Source organism: Megalobrama amblycephala, linkage group LG13, assembly GCF_018812025.1.
Source record: "Megalobrama amblycephala isolate DHTTF-2021 linkage group LG13, ASM1881202v1, whole genome shotgun sequence".
NCBI lineage: Eukaryota > Metazoa > Chordata > Actinopteri > Cypriniformes > Xenocyprididae > Megalobrama > Megalobrama amblycephala.
Genome location: NC_063056.1, coordinates 16,132,878 through 16,154,378, shown reverse-complemented (window position 1 = coordinate 16,154,378; position 21,501 = coordinate 16,132,878). Strand labels below are relative to the sequence as shown.

At 38.8% G+C, this 21,501-nt stretch overlaps 1 protein-coding gene across 7 annotated transcripts in view; it reads right to left on the bottom strand.

The window, feature by feature from the left end:
* Positions 1-21,501, bottom strand: part of fhod3b (formin homology 2 domain containing 3b) — a 227,573-nt gene that overhangs the window by 41,562 nt on the left and 164,510 nt on the right. For 4 of the 7 annotated variants that reach the window (XM_048152875.1, XM_048152876.1, XM_048152882.1 and 1 more), the window contains 9 exons: positions 19,413-19,524; positions 17,511-17,605; positions 17,265-17,408; positions 16,358-16,599; positions 10,690-10,758; positions 6,500-6,544; positions 2,013-2,117; positions 1,153-1,287; positions 574-624 (listed from right to left, as the gene is read on the bottom strand). In XM_048152875.1, coding sequence (XP_048008832.1) covers positions 574-624; positions 1,153-1,287; positions 2,013-2,117; positions 6,500-6,544; positions 10,690-10,758; positions 16,358-16,599; positions 17,265-17,408; positions 17,511-17,605; positions 19,413-19,524 — 998 coding nt within the window. The remainder of the gene's footprint in view (positions 1-573; positions 625-1,152; positions 1,288-2,012; positions 2,118-6,499; positions 6,545-10,689; positions 10,759-16,357; positions 16,600-17,264; positions 17,409-17,510; positions 17,606-19,412; positions 19,525-21,501) is intronic. The other 3 variants (XM_048152877.1, XM_048152878.1, XM_048152879.1) reach the window with 3 other exon arrangements.

Genomic DNA, 21,501 nt, shown 5'->3' with positions numbered 1-21,501 from the left:
CACAACGGACTGCTTTGTGAACAAATGTCAATACAAAGGGACAATACAAAACAGAGGTTGAGCTCAAAATTTGTTACTCAAGGATAGATCAGTAAACTGATCGTGATCCAGCTTACAGCCTCCAGAGTGATACTGGATACAAAGGTCGGTGAGAGCACTTTTTTTTCAGTTCATCAGAGTTGATTTACGGATATAAAGTTTACCAGTTTATTAAAAGGATAGTTGAGCACATTGATGTCCTAAGATGCGAAACGATCGATTTTACATACCCAGCAGAGGATCATGTACGACTTAAACCATCAGCTATGGTTTTTCCATATCCAACTGAGGTATGTGAACATGATCTTTGTATGTGTCCTTTTTATTTGTATAGCTGCCCTTACGAAAAGTAACAAAATAAAATGAAGTTCTGATGTAATAAAACCATGTTTTTTAGTGGTTTACTTCCATATAACAACTGTTGTAACTACTATTATATTATATTATATTATATTATATTATATTATATTATATTATATTATATTATATTATATTATATTATATGCTCTATATAAGTATTAGTCTGGAATGTACCTTTCTTCTCGTGCTTGTCTGACCTCTTCTCTCTTGTCCACATAATCCCGACTGCAATGAAGAAAAACAACATAAGTAAACATGTACGAGAAGTAAAAAAGAATGACTTTTATATATCTACCAAAGACATTTGGAGTTCCTGGGGTTAAAAGATGTTCAATGTTAATTAAACAGTAACCATTACACAACAGTAGAGCCTGACTAAAAGACTCAAAGACTTTATATGGTAAGACTGAAAAACATACAGAAAGAACAAGCATTTGTCTTCCTGCAGTCCAACATGATAATTCATTGTCTGTTCTAAATGCTGTTTTCCTTTGAATTACCATAATATCAAGCAATAACTTGTGCGATCAGGAAAACTCCCAAATCTCAAAAAAAAAAAAAAAAAAACAATGGATAGAGGCCTCAGCTGCTTCTCCAAACTGTAGGACAAAATGTTTCTCATGGTCATCTCCAACACAGGAGATCCTAGATGATGTCAGAAACGCTGATGTATTTGTCAAATTAATGAAATAACGTAGCCCTGGGTGCATACAATAATTACATCATAATGAAATGCTAAGAAAGGCCACAAACTTGAAACGGCTTCTCTCCTCTCTTTCAATCCGCTGAAGTCTCTCCTCTCTCTCCAGGCGCCTCCGTTCACGTTCTGCATTCAGAGACTCCTGGTGCTGCCTGTAGGAAGAGGTTAACAAACCACCCAGAGTCGGCCTGGAGGACCAGAGAAATCAAACAGATTCAGTGTTACAGAGCAACAATACTTGAATTAATCAGTATTTAACAATTTGGCTCGCCCTGATGAATGATAATGTAATCTGACGAGGTTATCCAATCATTAAAGTGGTAATTTACAGTCACATAGGCACTGCAGCAAAAACAGCCTTCTAATGGTTATGTAAAACTAAATTACAACAGTTGGTGGTGCAAGACATCTTAAGGCAGGAACACACCAAGCCGACGGTCGGCAGTTTTTGTTCGTCGGCGGACTAAGTTTTCTTAGTATGTTCCGCACCGTCAGCTGAAGTTGGTCCTCGTCGGCTTTTTTACGGCCGATTCGAAATTTCGAATCGGCGTTGGAGCTTGTTGGTCCGTCGGGCCATCTGATCATTCTGATTGGCTGTTCAGATACTGCCACCTGCTGGTTCGGAAAGGCATTTAATCTCACGCAGGCGCAGAACTGACGTGCTACTTGGACGTCGGCTGTCTAGTGTTGGTTTGGTGTGTCAGGCCAACTTTGGACACAGACGCTGCCGACATGAACCAACCACTCAGTCTGCTTTCGTCGCCACTAATTCGTCAGCGTCGGCTTGGTGTGTTTCGGCCTTTAAGTAACAGTATGTCCCATTAAGATGTTTTGAAGATCCTCTATAGTGCATGTACATGTGGCTTTGTCCCACAAGAATCCTGTCTGGAACAAAAAAAACAGTGGCTCTCACCTGTCTGAAGGTGGACCCCCTGATGGTCCAAGACGGTTGTAGGGTGTGGAGGGGGCACTGGACACCCCAGATGACCTGCCAGGATATGTTCCTGCATAGCCATTGCTAAAAGAAGAAGGAAAAAGAATTTGATAGTATGTTCATAGTTTAGCCACAAATTATTCAGCCACAACCACAACAAATGCTTACAAAAATATACAAGAAAAATTAGAAAAAAAAAAAAAAAAAGTTTTTTTTAAATATTTTAAATATGGTTCAAAAGTTTGGGGTCAGCAGCCTTGGTAAGCATAAGAAAGTTTTAAAAAATATTACCGACTACAGTATATATATCGTAGCCGAGTTGATTTGTGGGAATTCATTGTCCTAAAGTTTACCTCTTAACAGCATAAAGCTAAAGTCTTGATTTATTCAAGAGAACTAATGACCATCTTTTCCATTCACTTCATTTATCATACATATCATCAGCTAGTACACAGACAAGGGGGGTTAAGCTCTGATTCCAAATGATGTCATGTATTTCCTCCATCAGGACCACAACACTACAGCCAATGTGAAGCCTCACTCAACTCCCCAAAAAGCCAAGGACACACACACGCACACACAGGTGCTCTGCAAAATCCAGACTTTATATGAGTGGATGACAAAATAAACTCTTCTCCCCAAATAAAGCAGCTTGCCAGTTCAGAGCGCTGGCTGGAGATGTACACGAGACGACCTTGTATTGGGAGATATGATTGAAGACATGTGGGGGCTCATTTCTCTGCACAATCCCACATCTTCATTAAAAGAGGTCAGTGACATGCTGTCATTCGCTCCTTACACTTGCCTCTATGTTTGAGTCTGCTGTGATTCATTACACACATTATCGGAGTAAGAACCGAGAGCTGGGAATGAATCCTGGCTTAATACCAATGGGAAAAACAGACACTGTTCTAAATTTCAAAGTGTTCCAGCACCTGAAAGCATAAAGAGTCAAACACATTTTAAAGTGCTGTGAATTGTTTTAGCCTTGCCAAATAAAATCCTGTTCTGTAGAATATTAACCGCAGTTAATAAAAAAAAAGTTTTAAAAAAGTATTACCAGAAAATGGCTGCAGCCAGCATTAGTTGTCTGGGTTGATGTGATACATCATTTCTTTGTGATGAAGAAGAAATAAAATAAAATAAAAATGGATTCATATTTTGGTGTTGTATTCATTTCAGTATATTGCACTTCATTCTTGTAATTGTTTAACAACTTTTAAATTATATCAGAATTAATATGGCACACTTTTATCCTTTTAAAACTATTTTTTTACAGACACCAAAGGACTTTTCACACTGTGCTTAACCCCTGGTTATCATCGTTCTAGTCTCAGCCTCAGATGTCATGGCCACGGACCGTTGGCTGAAAGTCTGATGCATATGGCACACTCAACTGGAAACACTTCAGGACTTTCGAAGTCGTCATCTGGTTGGTTGAATTCTACAGGATGTCTGGGAGATGTGTGTGTGTGTCGCATTCTTTAACGGTACGCCTGGAAACAAATGCCGTAATGCTAAACCCCCTCATGGAAGAAGAAAGCTGTTGTGTTTACAACTGTGACAATGAGCACGTACCAGGATCAACTAAATGCTGGATTTTCAAAAGTATGTTAAGTTCGTGGCTCCACTGTTGCAGTAAACTTGCACAATGTTCTTGAATGAGCAATTATTAGATGCATGCCGGTCTGTTATCGTAGGGACATCGACTTTATTAGCCTGGATGCCAGCCGAACTTAGCCCCGCCCACAACATTTTGAGGTCGGGGAGTTCGGTCTGGACTCGATCCGTAGAGGAGTAATTATGCCCGAACAGAAACTGTTCGGACCAATCACATTGTAAGGGCGATGATTGACAGATTATCACCAGAAACGTAATCAGCCACGTCATCAAAGAGCGCTTGGGGAGTTTGACTAACAAGCGATCTAACCAATCAGAACGCCGCATCCGCCATTTTGTCCGACAAAGCAGTCAGGAGTTAGAAGATTAACCTCGGTGGAGTTAAACTTGAAAAATTGTGCATATTGACGTCTTTCCGCGTTTGAAACAACATTCATTCTCATGTTCATTCATGTTTATTTGATGCTATAAATGGACTAGTAGGAAGAGATGATCGGTTCACGAGCCTCTTGAGCTGAGGCGCTACAGCAATCTGTCACGGTCATGGTCACAACCCATTAAAGAGCCACAAAACGGTTTTTATTGTTTGAATTTTTTTAATAACTACACAGTTTGAAAGCTGGGACTTTGTTTAATATCATAAGTAACCTGCTCTGTCTCGTCTGTCGATGTGTTGTCAGTTTCCTCTTTGCTCCGCGATGTATTTTCCACTCTGTGTGGCGTGACAGCGCCACGGCTTGTCGGACAAAGCAACAGTAACTAAGGGGGGCGAGTCTTTGCGAAAGGTCAATTAGTTTACAACAATGATGGCTGTTGAAGAACTGAGATGTGTAGATTCCGCCATCGCGTCCGTTATAGAAGATATCGACAGCGCATTAATTTTAAAAAAGGAACAGAGGACCGCGATCAAGGCAAAAGTTTGATTTATCAGCTGGCCCCGATGGTCGCTAAGAAGAGTTCTGTTGACAACTATGCATCGCTCAACATACGTCACTTACTCTGTAGCTCTGATTTGTTGTAGGTCTATCCAATTGAGGTCTTTCCTGAATCGGTTGAAATACGCCCCCATAATCAAAGCCCAATGGAGCAGTATCAGACTCATATTCGAACTAGAATTGAGTATGACCACGTCAGGCTACGACTTTACATTTTCACGCCCCTCAACATAAGCATTCTTTAACGGTACGCCTGGAAACAAATGACGTGATGCTAAACCCCCTCATGGAAAAAGAAAGCTGTTGTGTTTACAACTGTTATGTGTGTGTGTCACATTCTTTAATGGTACGCCTGGAAACAAATGCCGTGATGCTAAACCCCCTCATGGAAGAAGAAAGCTGTTGTGTTTACAGCTGTGACAATGAGCATGTACCAGGATCAACTAAATGCTGGATTTTCAAAAGTATGTTAAGCTCGTGGCTCCACTATTGCAGTAAACTTGCACAATGTTCTTGAATGAGTAATTATTAGATGCATGCTGGTCTGTTATTGTAGGGACATCGACTTTACATAAACATAACACGGAACAAAACGAACTGTGATAGGTTGCGTAACATGTCAGTCATACCATCCTTGGGTGGTCCTTGGCCAATGAAAGCTGCAATAGAGTCCAGAACTTCTGTCAGTCTGAAGGTCTGGCTACGCGAGACTATCGTCATTCTAAACACCACTTAAAGCAGGGTTGTCAAACTCAGCTCCTGGAGGGCCACAGTCCTACAGAGTTTCCAACCCTGCTCAAACACACCTAGGCTGCATTCGAAATCTTGAAAATGCTGTCTTCGGAGGATGCATTGCAAGATAGGAAGGCATCGAGGCATGTCCGAATCCAATGTTAGCTTCACTTCCAGTCTCCTGAGATACCTTCATCTGATCAAAGTAGATGTATCCTTCCCTGCCTTTGATATCCCACAATCCATGTGCATTCCATTCTGTGACAGTTAAGCTATAAAGGAAAGATGGCATCTGAAAGTTGCAGTTGGTGGTCAGTTTCTGTGTAAATGTACGTTTTTGACCCACGTTCTCCACTTTTGAGGTCATTTAGATTTCACCAAAGCTCTCTATTTTGCTGTAGATCATTAAACCGTTGCACTGCCTCAGAAGTCTGTCCAAAATCAGTTTTGTGAGGTACTTTCGTACACAAACGCTGCCTGCAAAGTCAATGCCTGACAGGGCAGCAAGGCAACAAGTCAACTAAGGTTTTGGATGCAGCCCTAGTTGTAGTTTTCAAATAAGCCTGAATCAGGTGCGTTTAATTAAGGATGAAGCTAAACTCTGCAGGGCTGTGGCCTTCCAGGAACTGAGTTTGACAAGTTTCATTGTTGTAATTTAGAAGCGGGGTTAGCACCGCTTATTACCCGAGGGTATGATGACATACTCTGGAGCATGGTGCGAATTGCGGTGCGAATTGCGGTGCCAAATGTGTACTTTGTGAAACGAAGCAGTGTTAGAATTTTACAGTTAGATGCTTAACAATCAACAGCCAATTGCTACCTCATTTTCACATGTTTTGGAAACACAGCACGTTGAATAAACAGTATGGGTGATCACCCTGTTGGGGTTTATTCTAGGATACAACCGGCTGGATGTACATTATCCCTTACGTAAAGTATGAGCACTGTGAAACGTGAAGCAAGATAACACAGGATTCTGTTTACCTGTGGTTTAGAATGACCCAAGGTTGACTATTCCAAGTGTGAAAAGCCCTCAAGAGATGAACAAGAAAAGATGGGATAAAGAGCTTATGAAATGGCATAAGCCAGACTTGAACCAACATGAGTGCCACAAACTTTTCTATTTAAATTGTGCACCAGAATTTACGAACTTGATTTGTTTCCAACTTGTTCCCTTACCTGCCACAAGAACTGCATGTGTTCGAGTATCTAACATCTGACAGACTGCACAGAAGAGACAGAACATGAAAAGAAGTTAGTAGTCGATACATAAATTACAGAAAAATTAGTCTGACTGAAAGCTGAGATGGAAACAGAGGACAGTGCAGTCAAGAGACAAGTACAGTGACAGAACGTGAATCAAAGCAACCTGTTTATTAGTGCAAAAGACATTGCGTTACATACAAACAACTTTATGCTTTTAAGAGCCCACCAATAATAATAATAATAATAATAATAATTTTTTTGCATGTAAAAAAAAAACTACAAAATGGTCAAAAAATATGCTTTTTGCCAAATGGTGTAGTTACAACACCTACCAGCAGGGGCAAACTGGACCATGCTATTGAGTCAAATTATGACCCCTTGCTTGCTATTGCTAGTCGCTTAAGAAGTCATCAATAGTTGAGTAGAGAAGATTTTAATGTCATGTTGATTTTTTAAGTGTATGAGACTGCTGTGTAATAGTGGTTAAACAGATCGTTGTTGATCCGTGATTCATTCAGATCAAGCCCCACGGTTCGGGACGCATGTGATTCACGGATCATTTGCAAGTTTCACTGCAATAGAGTGAACAGGTTATCATTTGAACGTGTTTTGTCTTGCTATTTTACACATTAAATAGATATAAAACCATTCCAGCGCTAGAAGAGGCAAAAGATGGTTTAATTCGGTATCGCACACAGTGCTGTTATCGGTGCGCACGAGAGAGAGAGGCTAGTGTTATATATTTTGTCCAGCTGATTACTAACAATATCTCGAATGTTTTCAACTACTTGTAAATCATGAGAAAATTCCTATTCTAAACAGTGACACGGGGCAGTGCAGTCGCCTGTCAATGACGTCAGATACCCTTTGTTACCGCCTTTACTGACGTAGAAACCACATGACAACAGTGTCGTGGACAAATGCGGAAGTAGTGTCTAGCGTCCAGCAAACCACTAGCTTGCTTCAAGCAGTTCCTTATTTATTTCTTGCACGTTTTATGGTGGATTGTGTTACTTATTTATGGAACATAATTACTGTTTACCATCTGCTGCTGGTTCTGTCGACAAGGACAGCTCCCGTAAACGTAAGCGTACGGGCCAACCAAACGACCCAAGAAGAGTTTGGGACAAGAGGAGAGAAAGAGCGAGGATCAATATCGGTGTTGCATTTTCTAGATGGAGAGAGCTTCGCGACAAACTTCACCTAGAAAGAGATGCCGATCTCGCTTGTGTTTTACTCGACAGGTGAGTTGTTTTGATTCGTATCTTTACAGAAAACGTATGCCATTATAACGATCAACACGATTAGTATTATGGGGCATACACGCCAAACGCGGGGCATCGCGTCTCTAGACCCGCGCGAGGACGCGTCTGATCCATAGTTTATACATTTATAAAACTTTACCTCATCCGTTAAATCCATGATTTATCTTTCCGTCTGATTGATGGCCATCAGCGGTTGGGTAGAAGACAACAAATCCCATCATTCCACGCACCTTCTTAGCGTCATCAAACCACGCAATTGTTATTGTTTTGGTAGTGCGCCCTCTAGTGGCAGGTCCTACAAATTGTACCTTTAAGTGAACGAGGTGAGAATTCGGATGTGTATCTATCAGATGTGCGCGTGCATGGGGTCTTACTCTTAAAGTGACAGCAGCCTATAAATACCTGCTGTTGTCTGTCATGTAAATCAAACAACAAAACACAGCTTTAACAAAGATTAATCTATATTACATTTACACAGTGAACAGTTTCATTTTATATTTAATTATTACATTTCTGTCTGTTCACTTGCCTTTAATAATGTATTAGTTAGGCTTGTAGTTTCTGCTGTGGTATCAGAGTAGTTAAAGTGGGCTAAATAATAAATGCAAAGTTAAGTAACCCCCCAATCCCTAATTATTATTATTTTTTTTTTTGCTGATCCGAAAAATGATCCGATCCGTGACTTCATAACCGTGATGTGATCCGAACCGTGAGTTTTGTGATCCGTTGAACCGCTACTGTGTAATTAGGTTATTACAGCATGAATCATATTAAAGTTGCATATTGAAGAGTCCACGTTTGCACAGAGTCTCAGCAGACTAAAAAAAGAGCTGTCTTTGATCCACTTTATAATCCAGATGGGTTTCTCAAGCTGCCACAGTCTTAATGTCAAGCAAACATGCACATGACATCGCAAAGCATTTTCAGCTTCATTCTCATGAAATGTGGACCCTACAGGCACTGTCCAGGTTGAAATACAATTGCCCTTTTATATGTGACTTAATTTACAGGCTTCTCTTGGCTTTGTAGTGGTACAATGCCTCAATGAAAGGCAGATGAGTTGTAAATGTCAGTAAAAGTTAGCATCCTTTAGGGAGTGTCTTGCACTACAGTGGATGGTTCAAGTGCGGAAAAAAGAGACTTTAGTTTATAAATCGCTCTGTCTTTTTACATTCCATCAAATATTAAGGAACCAACATAAACATCTATAGAGTATAAAGATTTATCAGGCTAAGATCATACTGGTATACATTTCTCCTTTTATTGGTCTGAGGATTTGAAATAAGACACAGCGAGTGTAGCACTTTTTGTGAGGGTGCAATATTTAGAGGGTAAAGGACATTTTACTGTGTTCTCTTGGAAGCGGATACAAAGGGATAGGGTGATGATCCACTAGGTGAGGGTCTGACTCTTTTCAGAAGGTGGGCTTGATGGAACAGGCAAAACAATAAACCCTCGCCATTCACAGGAGATCCAGAGATCAAGCGAATCCCATGTCACACTTCCTTCCTATTAGAGCATGAAAGTTCCACAAATACTGTGGTCATAGTGTTTGAGAGTCTTGAATCAATGAAAACAGACATGGGTTTCCAAAGTGTAACTCTCAGAGATCTCATTGCTTGACTTATGTGGGAGTGAAAGTCATTCTCTGAATCAGACATGCAGCTCTGAATGGCTCTATTCCAAACTTTATTGTCAATATAGGAAGCTCCCTTTCAAGACAGCAACAGAACTTGAAAAAGGCAACTAAATCGGCAACAACACTGCTGCTGGACACTCACGTATGCTGAACAAGTAGCACTCAGCAGTATGCACAAATTATTTTGATGTTAAGATGTAGCTAAGCTAATAGCTCATTACATTTCCCACACAAATATAAAAATATCAATCAGATGCAAATATTTCATAAATCCAGTTCAGAATTGAGAAAGCCGTTTAAATTCCAATTTAACTTCAGAATTTGAACTGAGTAGCAAACATGATGCAGAACTGCAATTAGAATTTGATTGATTGATTGATTGATTGATTGATTGATTGATCAAGGAGGTAACAGAGGAACCCCGGGATGGTAGGGCCCCTAAGGACCTGATTTTGAGTTTGATTGATTGATTGATTGATTGATTTTTGGGATTGCTTTAACCCTAAATGGTATTTGAGAAACTGCCTTAAAATTTGGCAGTATTCTCCCATCTACTGAAACAGCTTTTGTGCCAGGAATGTTCATATGATCCCTAACTATGGGTTTGGAACAGAGCCCATCTGTACATGCATGGCAACTTGTTCTGTGAGTGGCGAGAATCTACTGCGTCTATCTGCACTACCTGCAGTGCTTGTCTGGGTCTCGACCCTGCAGAGTGCCCCCAGAAACCTTGTCCAAATCCACCGGGCAAGCAGGAAGAATGGTGGATGAGAGTAGAGGGTGGACAGGGGACAAGGGGTCTTCGCTTGGGGAGGTGGAGGCTGAGGAGGTAACAGAGGAACCTTGGGACGGTAAGGCCCCCAAGGATCTGACCGAAGCCCAAGAAGACAGTCTGGGTGATATCAGGGGGCCAAAATCAGGGGCGAATGGAGGGGAAGACACTGGGGCCTTGCGGATAACCTTAATCCCAGACCTGTCCCGGAGGTTTTCCTCACTGTCTGTATCAACGGCATTTGGAATGAAGTTGACCATGCACTTTAAAGGCAAACACAAGCTAGAAGCTTCCTCTACTGTTGATGCCATCCAGCTATGAACAACAGAATAACAGCAGAAGGTCGAGTAAATGATGGGGAACACCATGATATGTTGGGAGACATTTATGTTAGTCGAAGAGATAGCATCAGTAAATGGATAAGGATCTACAGTCTGGTTTCTAGCTCTAAGACTCTACACCCTGAAATCCTATACTGCTGAAATACCTTTCGGATGCCTGTCTAGAGAGCTCTGCTTTCTGAAGCTCCTCATCCTTCTCCTCCTCTTCCTCCTCTCTGTGGCGAAAAGGAGGCATTGAGGGTTGTAAGGAGGGATGAGCAAAGGAAAGAAAAGGCAGAGCAGAAATGAAAGGAGAGGACAACCTGCACCACATGCTTTGACGGTAGACGAAATGACACAGGAAATCATAACACAAAACATATAGACAGTCATATTATGTTACTTGATTAAACTTTTCTGGTATTATAAAATGAAAGTGTCATATCAACACAACAAGAAGGATACAAACAATTGTGAATGATGCTGCCATCACATCAGAATGATCGCAAATGTGAGTTTCCTAGTCGGAAATCGGACATGAATGGTCTCTTAAGACGTTATTAATGACTGGGATACTCAGACATAATTTTGATACTGAGTTTTTGAGTTGGGTCGTAAGCATGGCACAGGATAAAACCATTGCTGTAGTAATTGTTAAGTTTTATTCATTTTGAAATAATTTCTGTTACAGTCATGTGTATTTATGTATATAAATAACCGCTTGATGCATACTGTATGTATTTTACACTTATCTGGCCAAAATGTCTGAATCATCAAGAAGCTGATTATCTAGATAGAATGGTGAATGTATACAATAGTGCAGGAAATGTTTATGGTCACCAGTGAATGGGACGGTACACTTTATTCAAAATCCATTGGATATTGACTCAATATCTTCTTTACATTTTGTATTTAATGAGCAAATTTCCTCAAGAAATAGGCAAGAATGAACCTGCCGTCCTACATGATTCCTATTCTTTCCGACAACAAAGCAACTGAACAAGACAAACTCATATTTATGACTTCAGAATTTAGAGGCAGGAAATTTCCAATAGCACATGAAGGAAGCATACTGTACATCTAAAGCACGAAACAGACAGCGTAGTCCGACTCCTGAATGAATGACTCTTACAAGTTGATTCTTTTTACTGAATCAAAAGCATACAGTGCAACCAGTCCAGTCCAATTGCAGAACAAATTACTCTAATGAGTCAGTTCTTTTTAATGATTCAAACACGCATAACTACTACTAGACTTTGAGCAAGCAAAATTTCTATGGACAGTGCAACGTAATATTAGTCTGAGTCTTTTTAAAAATATATATATAATTCAACATATATGACTAAAATGTAATAATATTTAATTTACTCAACTTTACTGCAATGCTGCAATCCTGCAGATTTAAAGTCTGTGTTCTTTTAATTCAGCTAAGAGGTCATGATGTGACATATCAATCTTTTATTGGTCACATAAAATTTCACTTCCTTGCACTTCATCCCACAAGTGAATGTGAAGTGTGGTTGTTCATTTGATGTGAACTGCAGTAAAAGATGCATGTTATGTTACCATGCTTTTTTGTTTAGTATAGTTGTTTAATACATGGTTAAGGCCAACCAATGGATTGGTGACACTAAAAACTATTAAAAGTCATTAAAAAGCAAACCTTTTGGAAAAATTGCATTGACTCTTTCAAAATATTAACTCCTCAAGTACTAAAATAATTTTAATAGAATTATTTTGGAGCTATAGTTTTTAAGAAGAATCTGAACCAGATTCGTTAAATTCCTCAATTCCCATCCCTACCTATACCGATTTTTGGGTCATGACCCACCAGCTGAGACCCACTGAGTTACACAACAGTTAATACAGCAAAAGATTAAGACCTATAGGAGGAAGAGGAGAAGTCCTGTGCCTCACTGCTTAAGGGTCTCTCTCTTTCCGTCTCCCAGTAGACTGGTATTTATTACTAATATGGAAAACACTGCACTTCAAAGGTCCTTCTAATTTCCTGTGGTGGGTTAGCTAACAGACGTCAGGATCAGATGACTGACTGAGATGAATTCAACTATCTGTCAACCAAACCGCTCTAAGAAAAATAACCCATGAAGACCATCACTAACAGCATATCCTGTCATCAATAATCAAAAGCACAAGCAGTCTGTGAAGCTCAACAAAAGAAGGAGAGTGATGTGAGATATAAAGAGATTGTGACAGAAGTATTGCTGAGCCTCAGACATATTCTTGCAGGTACTGAGTGGCTTTTAGACGGCCACAAGTTCACGGCAACAATTTTTTTTAGCATTTAATGTGATAGGGCCCTATTTTAATGATCTAAGCACATGGTCTGACACGCATGGCGCAGGTGTACTTAGGGCGTGTCCGAATCCTCTTTTGCTAGTTTAACGACGGAAAAAAATGGTCAGCATGGCAGGCGCATGGTCCAAAAGGGTTGTACCCAGTGTCTTAATGAGTCATGGGTGTGTTTTCTGGCGTAACGTGCAATAAACCAATCAGAGTCTCATTGCCCATTCCCTTTAAAAGCCAGTTGCGCTTGCACCATGGCGGTTTCGCTATTTACATGGCGGAATTTGCAGCGGAAATACTGAAGGCTTCTCCAGAGAGGAATCCTTTTATTTTTAATTTTTAAAAATGTTTGTGTGCTGCTGCGTGTCCCTGTGTGTGTAATAAGCAGAGTGTACGTGCATTGTGCACCCGCCATATTACTAACGTGCCCTTTAAATAACAAAAAATAAATAAAAATACTGCACCATTGACTTTAGACCAGGTTTTTGTTGGTGAATGGCGCAGTCGTTTTCGCTTGTCTCAAAATAGCAACATGCCAACAATGCACCTGAACACACCTCATTTTCAGACCAGCACGCCCATGGGCGAACAGATGGACACGAGTGCATTTGCTATTTAAACAACGTGGTGCAGGACGTGAAAATGATAACTGCGTCGGTCTGAAACTAGCGTCGCACCTGGTGCCGCATTGCACCAAGTATATAATTGGGCCCTTTATGATTTTGATTGATGCTGGTTGCTTGATCAGACATCAAAACATTTTAATATGTAAGAGAAAAAAATAATTTTTTACTTTAAAGGTGCCCTAGATTCAAAAATTGAATTTACCTCGGCATAGTTGAATAACAAGAGTTCAGTACATGGTAATGACATACAGTGAGTCTCAAACTCAAATTTTTTCCTCCTTCTTACATAAATCTCATTTGTTTAAATGACCTCCGAGGCACAGGCGAATCTCAACATAACACCGACTGTTACTTAACAGTCGGGGTGTACGCCCCCAATATTTGCATATGCCAGCCCATGCATTACACAAGGGCAGAACGTCTGGATCTGTGCACAGCTGAATCATCAGACTAGGTAAGCAAGCAAGAACAATAGTGAAAAATGGCAGATGGAGCAATAATAACTGACATGATCCATGATTACATGATATTTTTAGTGATATTTGTAAATTGTCTTTCTAAATGTTTCGTTAGCATTTTGCTAACGTACTGTTAAATGTGGTTAAAGTTACCATCGTTTCTTACTGTATTCATGGAGACAAGACTGTAGTTATTTTCATTTTTTAAACACTTGCAGTCTGTATAATGCATAAACACAATTTCATTCTTTATAAATCTCTCCAACAGTGTAGCATTAGCCGTTAGCCACGGAGCACAGCCTCAAACTCATTCAGAATCAAATGTAAACATCCAAATAAATACCATAATTACATGATTAGACATGTTGCATGACAAACACTTTGTAAAGATCCATTTTGAGGGTTATATTAGCTGTGTGAACTTTTTTTATGTTGTTTAAGGCAAGCGCGAGCTCTTGGGGCGTGGAGCACGAGAATTAAAGGGGCCGCGTAGCCTGAATCGGCGCATTTATAATGATGCCCCAAAATAGGCAGTTAAAAAAAATAAATAAAAAAAAACGATGGGGTATTTTGAGCTGAAACTTCACAGACACATTCAAGGGACACCTAAGACTTATATTACATCTTTTGAAAACATGTTCTTCGGCACCTTTAATATTTTAATCAATATTTTGGTTTTGTTTTCCATTAAAAATATGTAAATATCCTTGAAACAAAATACATTTACTTCAGAAGGTAATAACATTTGTTCTCTTATTGGTAAATAATAATAAAGATCATATATATATATATATATATATATATATATATATATATATATATATATATATATATATATATATATATATATACATATATATATATATATATATATATATATATATATATATATATATATATATATATATATATATATATATATATATATATATATATACATACATATATATATATAGACAGTACAGTAGATTTGGGGTCAGTTTTTGATAGAAGTCTCTTATGCTCACCAAGGCTGCATTTATTAAAAAATACAGTAAAAACAACAACATTGTGAAAATTTATTACAATTTAAAATAAATGTTTTCTATTTTAATTTTTTAAAATGTAATTTATTCCTGTGATAGCAAAGCTGAATTTCCAGCAGCCATTACTCCAGTCTTCAGTCAAATGAATCTTCAAAAATCCTTCTAATATGCTGATTTGGTGCTCAAGAAACATTTTACTATGCACATTGTGTTCATATTATTAATTTGTATCATCATAAATGTCTTTACTGTCACTTTTAATCAATTAAATGCATCCGTACAGAATAAAAGTATTAATTTATTTTTATAAATAAATAAATAAATTACTGACCCCAAACTTTTGAACTTCAATATAAAAATGAATTACATTATATTTATAATTATATATTATTTCATTTTATGAAACATTCATTTTATGCAATTCATTTTTATTTATGAACTATATCTAATTTGATGCTTAAATTAAATTTTCTTGTTGCAATGTTTGTATTTCTACTTTGTTTCTCACTGAGAGCTCTAATTAATCAAATGGGATGGCCAATCACACGCAATGGCAAGTAGATTCCGGGGCTATGTAATTCAATATCACCTTTAGTAAGATTCACTCAAAGACACAGAACACCTCCAGACTTTTCAACATTCCACTAACACAGAGCAGCTAGCCTGGCCGTACTCTCACTCTCCACTGGCTTATGTGAGCTTATTGTGTCCCTCCGAACTCGCTGGATGACAGAAAAACCATATGAAGCTTTTTCGATGGCTGATATACTATTGTGGATATCTGTGCCTTAGCCTTTGTCCCTTGAAATGTTCATAGTATATGGATTAAGTTGTATGATTATAGTATACAACAAAATATACAAAGACAAGTTCGAGTACCTCATGTTGTGCTACAGCCCTGAGAAGTATGCATGGCTCGTACCTCCATATTTTAGTAACTTCCTATTTTCCCTCAGCCTCACAAGTTCCCAACGCCTCCCTTGTGTGTGTATGATTAAATGTCTGTGCACTAGCAAGTGCTCTCCATCTCTCCCTCTGAGCATTATTAAATTCTCCATCTTCTTTTGGGGCTTAAAAACTCTCATGTCAAAAGTAATATGATATAACACCCAATATAAAACTGCTTCCTGTTCTTTAAAAATCAGTACATCCTGAACTACACAGTGTTTTATGGCTGAAAATGAATACATGTGATCAGGGGAGGGTAAAAAATGGCTTAGTGTAGGATTTTCACATTTTCACATTCACATTTTCACATTCAGCAGGTCTTTTTCATAGACCTTGCAAGACAACAATTTTGTGAGGTTTTTTAACTTGAAAACGTATATATATATATATATATATATATATATATATATATATATATATATATATATATATATATATATATATATATATATATATATATATTTCTCTTCTCACCTTTCGCTGATATCTTCAATTCTCTGGCCATTAAAGGGCTGGATGTTGGGCGTGTGGCTGTGGCAGGGGGAAGTAGGAGCAGAAGTGTGGCCTTTCCCATTTTGGAGCGAGTGTCTTCGGCTGCGTCGTCGTTCCAATCCCCGCCTCTCAGGTGTGGCCCCCACGCTGGCCCGACGCCGACTTTTATGTCCGGATGGAGGAGGCTGAGCCTCATCATCACCATCTTCATGACGAAGGGTTGACTATGGAAATACATGACTTTTAGACAAACAGCAAATAGAAAATGTTGCATTAAAACATCAAAGCTAAGGTTAAATCAAGGTCTACTTACAGTCCAATTTTTTGGGTTTGGCACATAAAACATGCATGAATAATGTTCATTATACTTTTTAGTTTTGGTTTGAAAAATTGTTTACAAATATTTGGTGACATTTTAGGGTCCAATTCTCACTATAAACTAGTTGCTTATTAGCATGAATATTACTAGGATATTGGCTGTTTATTAGTACTTATAAAGCACATATTAATGCCTTTTTCTGCATGACTTTAATCTTCATCCCTTAATCCTACCCAATACCTAAACTTAAAGGGTTAGTTCACCCAAAAATGAAAATTCAAAATCTAAGGTACTATTCACTCCCATTCTAAAGCTTGGAAGAGCCAGGATATTTTTAATATAACTCAGATTGTAATATTAAAAATAATTGTATTTGGCCGAAAGAAGAAAGTCATTTACAGCTAGGGAGGCTTGAGGGTGAGTAAATTATGGGTTAATTTTCATTTTTGGTTGAACTAACTCTTTAACAACTACCTTACTAATTATCAATAAGCAGTAATTAGGAGTTTATTGAACCTCTGGATCAAACAGATGCTGTCCACTTGAAAAGTTAATGGATCATGCGCTAACCTCATAGATGTTGAACTGCTCCACTAGGTCCAAGTCTGTGCCTTTCCTGTTGACATGCCTCTGGGCCACGGTCTCCATGCCCTGCTCCTCCAGACTGTCAACGACATCATAGAAAGAGTCCTGGTCTGGCAGACCAGCTAATGTCTGGAGGAACACCACAGATATGTGAGAATATATATAACAACATGTAACTGGGAGTGTGCAAAGAGAGTCTGAAATTTTTGAAACATAGTACTGTGCAGGTACCTTGTTGATAAGAGTCATGGCATAAACCAACAGCTCAGTGTCCATTCCATCTTTCTCATCTAGGATTTCCATGGCATTGGACCAGGGCTTACAGCCTGGACACATATAAAGAAAAGGGCCATAGACGTAGGGTCAATTTAGGCCTATTTAGTAAGGTTTTCATTTCAAGTATTTCACTTTCAATTAGGCTTTTTTCTACATTACTGACACATTCTTGACACATTTTTTACTTTATGCCCACCGAAAATTCAAAATTAATTCTAATTCAGAAATAGAAGAGGTGCATTCTAGCCATTGTATTCATGAATTGAATTTTTTATGTATTTCTGAATAAATTAATAGATTCGGACATGAACAGAACTTCATGTAATTGACCAAAAAACAGATCCTTTATATGATGGTAGTTGGATTGAATTCACAGAATTCTTAGGAACTGTGGTTTAATACACTTCTAGCGGTATTTGAAGTAAATCAGATGAAATATGGCTGTTTCAGAAGCAAATGAGCAGCATTAGTTTGGGGAGAAAATATCTGTTATGTAGATTAATAGCAGAAGACGTTCTGCTTCATCTGCCAGCATGTCTGTCTCTCACTAGGAGACCAGAGACAGCCATCTCTCCTCTTATGTAACAGTATTAAATCAGTATTAAACTTTTTTCATTCTAGCTCTCTTATCTTAGTAGCTCTGGTCCTATCAACACCTTTTTCCATGAGCTCAGTCCATTAATCTTGATTTACTCTGCTGGAGATCATATTTTATTTTAAAGGATTAGTTCACTTTCAAATTCAAATTTCCTGATAATTTACTCACCCCCAAGTCATCCAAGATGTTCACGTCTTTCTTTCTTCAGTCGAAAAGAAATTAAGGTTTTTGATGAAAACATTCCAGGATTTTTCTCCATATAGTGGACTTCAATGGAGCCCAAACGATTGAAGGTCAAAATTACAGTTTCAGTGCAGCTTCAAAGTGTTCTTTGAATATATACTTACACTAGCATATTGTATATGACAATTTAGTTAAAACTTTAACCTGTGGAGGGCAGTAATACACTTAGCAGCGTCTACACTGTTGGAATTCTAATAGAGAAGAAGAGAGCTAGTTCAAGATGAGCATTTATGGTTAAAACATTTTTTTTTTTTTTTTTTTAGAAAATGAGCAATTGTTTCTCTAGATAAGACCCTTGTCTGGGATCGTTAAAGCCCTTTGAAGCTGAACTGAAACTGTAATTTTGACCTTCAACCATTTGGAGGCCATTGAAGTCCACTATATGGAGAAAAATCCTGGAATGGTTTAATCAAAAATCTTCATTTCTTTTCAACTGAAGAAAGAAAGACATGAACATCTTGGATGACATGGGGGTGAGTAAATTATCAGGAAATTTGAATTTGAAAGTGAACTAATCCTTTAAGCACTTCCAAAGCAGAGATCGATAATATGATAATTTACCATCTTAAAAAGAGTCAATTCTCAGAACTTCCCAGGCAAGGTTTTCTCAAAGTTATAAACAAATGTTCTTCAATTAACATTAATAGAACGCTTGTCCAAAGATATCTGGGTCAGAGAACATTCAGAAATACACTACATGCGAACATTAGCAAAATGTTCTTTTATATTATATATTACATATTTTTGTTAGCTGGAATGAACAGTCTAACTGTCAGCTTCACTTGCTTCCTCTCTTCTCCTGATTTAACCTGAAGGTAATCAAACCTCACCAGAGGAGAGAGTCTCTCCCTATCATCTCTGTCCCAAAAACATTGTAACAGCCAGACTCTGGATACGAGCTTAGTTTGGAATACAGAGACTGAGAGTTGAAAATAGTTGAAAATGGATTTCCAGAGACAACTTTCCAAGAATATTTCACTTTCCATGTGTTTGTTTGTGTGATGAGTTCACGTTACCTTGCTTGGTGTCTACGGTGTTGACAGCCTGGATGAGGAGAGGTGCGTTGGTCTCGGTGTATTCCACAAAAACCAGCAGCAGCTTCAGAGCAGTTTTAACAACCAACCGGAACTGCAAACATGTACATGCACACACACACACACACACACACACACACACACACACGCAAAAGGAAAGAAACAACATTTATCTCTGTACAACAACATAACACTAATCTTAACATTTGCCTTTACACCCAATAAAATGACATTCTTCAGCCTACACTTGATCTTACACCCTCTAGACTAAACTAACTGCATATTTAAAGGGTGTAAAAGCCCAGAGAATATCTTGACACTTTTTCCTGAAGGAGTACCATGGAGGATATTGATAACAGCATCTGACACATGACTGTAAACTGACAGGAGGAGGAGCTATTTTAAATGTCCTGCAAGTTGTCTTGTGTTATTGCCGCTGTTTTTCTCTCTCTGATCTCTGTTCCAGAAGAGGCATGGCTTTAGTTTTTCTTGTACTCATTTGTAGATCTAAACTCTATTAGAATGTGTTGCCCTTTGGTTTTTGTACCTTTGTTTTTGAAAGCCACATATATAGTTATTCACATTTTTTAGCATTTGTAACATTTAGTTTTATCTTGTTTTCCAGCGTACTTTATTACCCCAATGGATTTTTTTTTTTTTTTTTTTTTTAGATGGGGTAATAAAAATAAACTTAATTTAATATACAGTGGGTACGGAAAGTATTCAGACCCCCTTAAAATTTTCACTCTTTGTTATATTGCAGCCATTTGCTAAAATCATTTAAGTTCATTTTTTCCTCATTAATGTACACACAGCACACCATATTGACAGAAAAACACAGAATTGTTGACACTTTTGCAGATTTATTAAAAAAGAAAAACTGAAATATCACATGGTCCTAAGTATTCAGACCCTTTGCTCAGTATTTAGTAGAAGCACCCTTTTGATCTAATACAGCCATGAGTCTTTTTGGGAAAGATGCAACAAGTTTTTCACACCTGGATTTGGGGATCCTCTCCAGTTCTGTCAGGTTGGATGGTAAACGTTGGTGGACAGCCATTTTTAGGTCTCTCCAGAGATGCTCAATTGGGTTTAAGTCAGGGCTCTGGCTGGGCCATTCAAGAACAGTCACGGAGTTGTTGTGAAGCCACTCCTTCGTTATTTTAGCTTTGCTTAGGGTCATTTTTTTGGAAGGTAAACCTTCAGCCCAGTCTGGGTCCTAGCACTCTGGAGAAGGTTTTCATCCAGGAATCCCTGTACTTGGCCGCATTCATCTTTCCCTCGATTGCAACCAGTCGTCCTGTCCCTACAGCTGAAAAACACCCCCACAGCATATGCTGCCACCACCATGCTTCACTGTTGGGACTGTATTGGACAGGTGATGAGCAGTGCCTGGTTTTCTCCACGCATACCGCTTTGAATTAAGGCCAAAAAGTTCTATCTTGGTCTCATCAGACCAGAGAATTTTATTTCTCACCATCTTGGAGTCCTTCAGGTGTTTTTTAGCAAACTCCATGCGGGCTTTCATGTGTCTTGCACTGAGGAGAGGCTTCCGTCAGGCCACTCTGCCATAAAGCCCCGACTGGTGGAGGGCTTCAGTGATGGTTGACTTTCTACAACTTTCTCCCATCTCCCGACTGCATCTCTGGAGCTCATCCACAGTGATCTTTGGGTTCTTCTTTACCTCTCTCACCAAGGCTCTTCTCCCCCGATAGCTCAGTTTGGCCGGACGGCCAGCTCTAGGAAGGGTTCTGGTCGTCCCAAACGTCTTCCATTTAAGGATTATGGAGGCCACTGTGTTCTTAGGAACCTTAAGCGCAGCAGAATTTTTTTTTGTAACCATGGCCAGATCTGTGCCTTGCCACAATTCTGTCTCTGAGGTCTTCAGGCAGTTCCTTTGACCTCATGATTCTCATTTGCTCTGACATGCACTGTGAGCTGTAAGGTCTTATATAGACAGGTGTGTGGCTTTCCTAATCAAGTCCAATCAAAAAAGTCTAATCAAACACAGCTGGACTCAAATGAAGGTGTAGAACCATCTCAAGGATGATCAGAAGAAATGGACAGCACC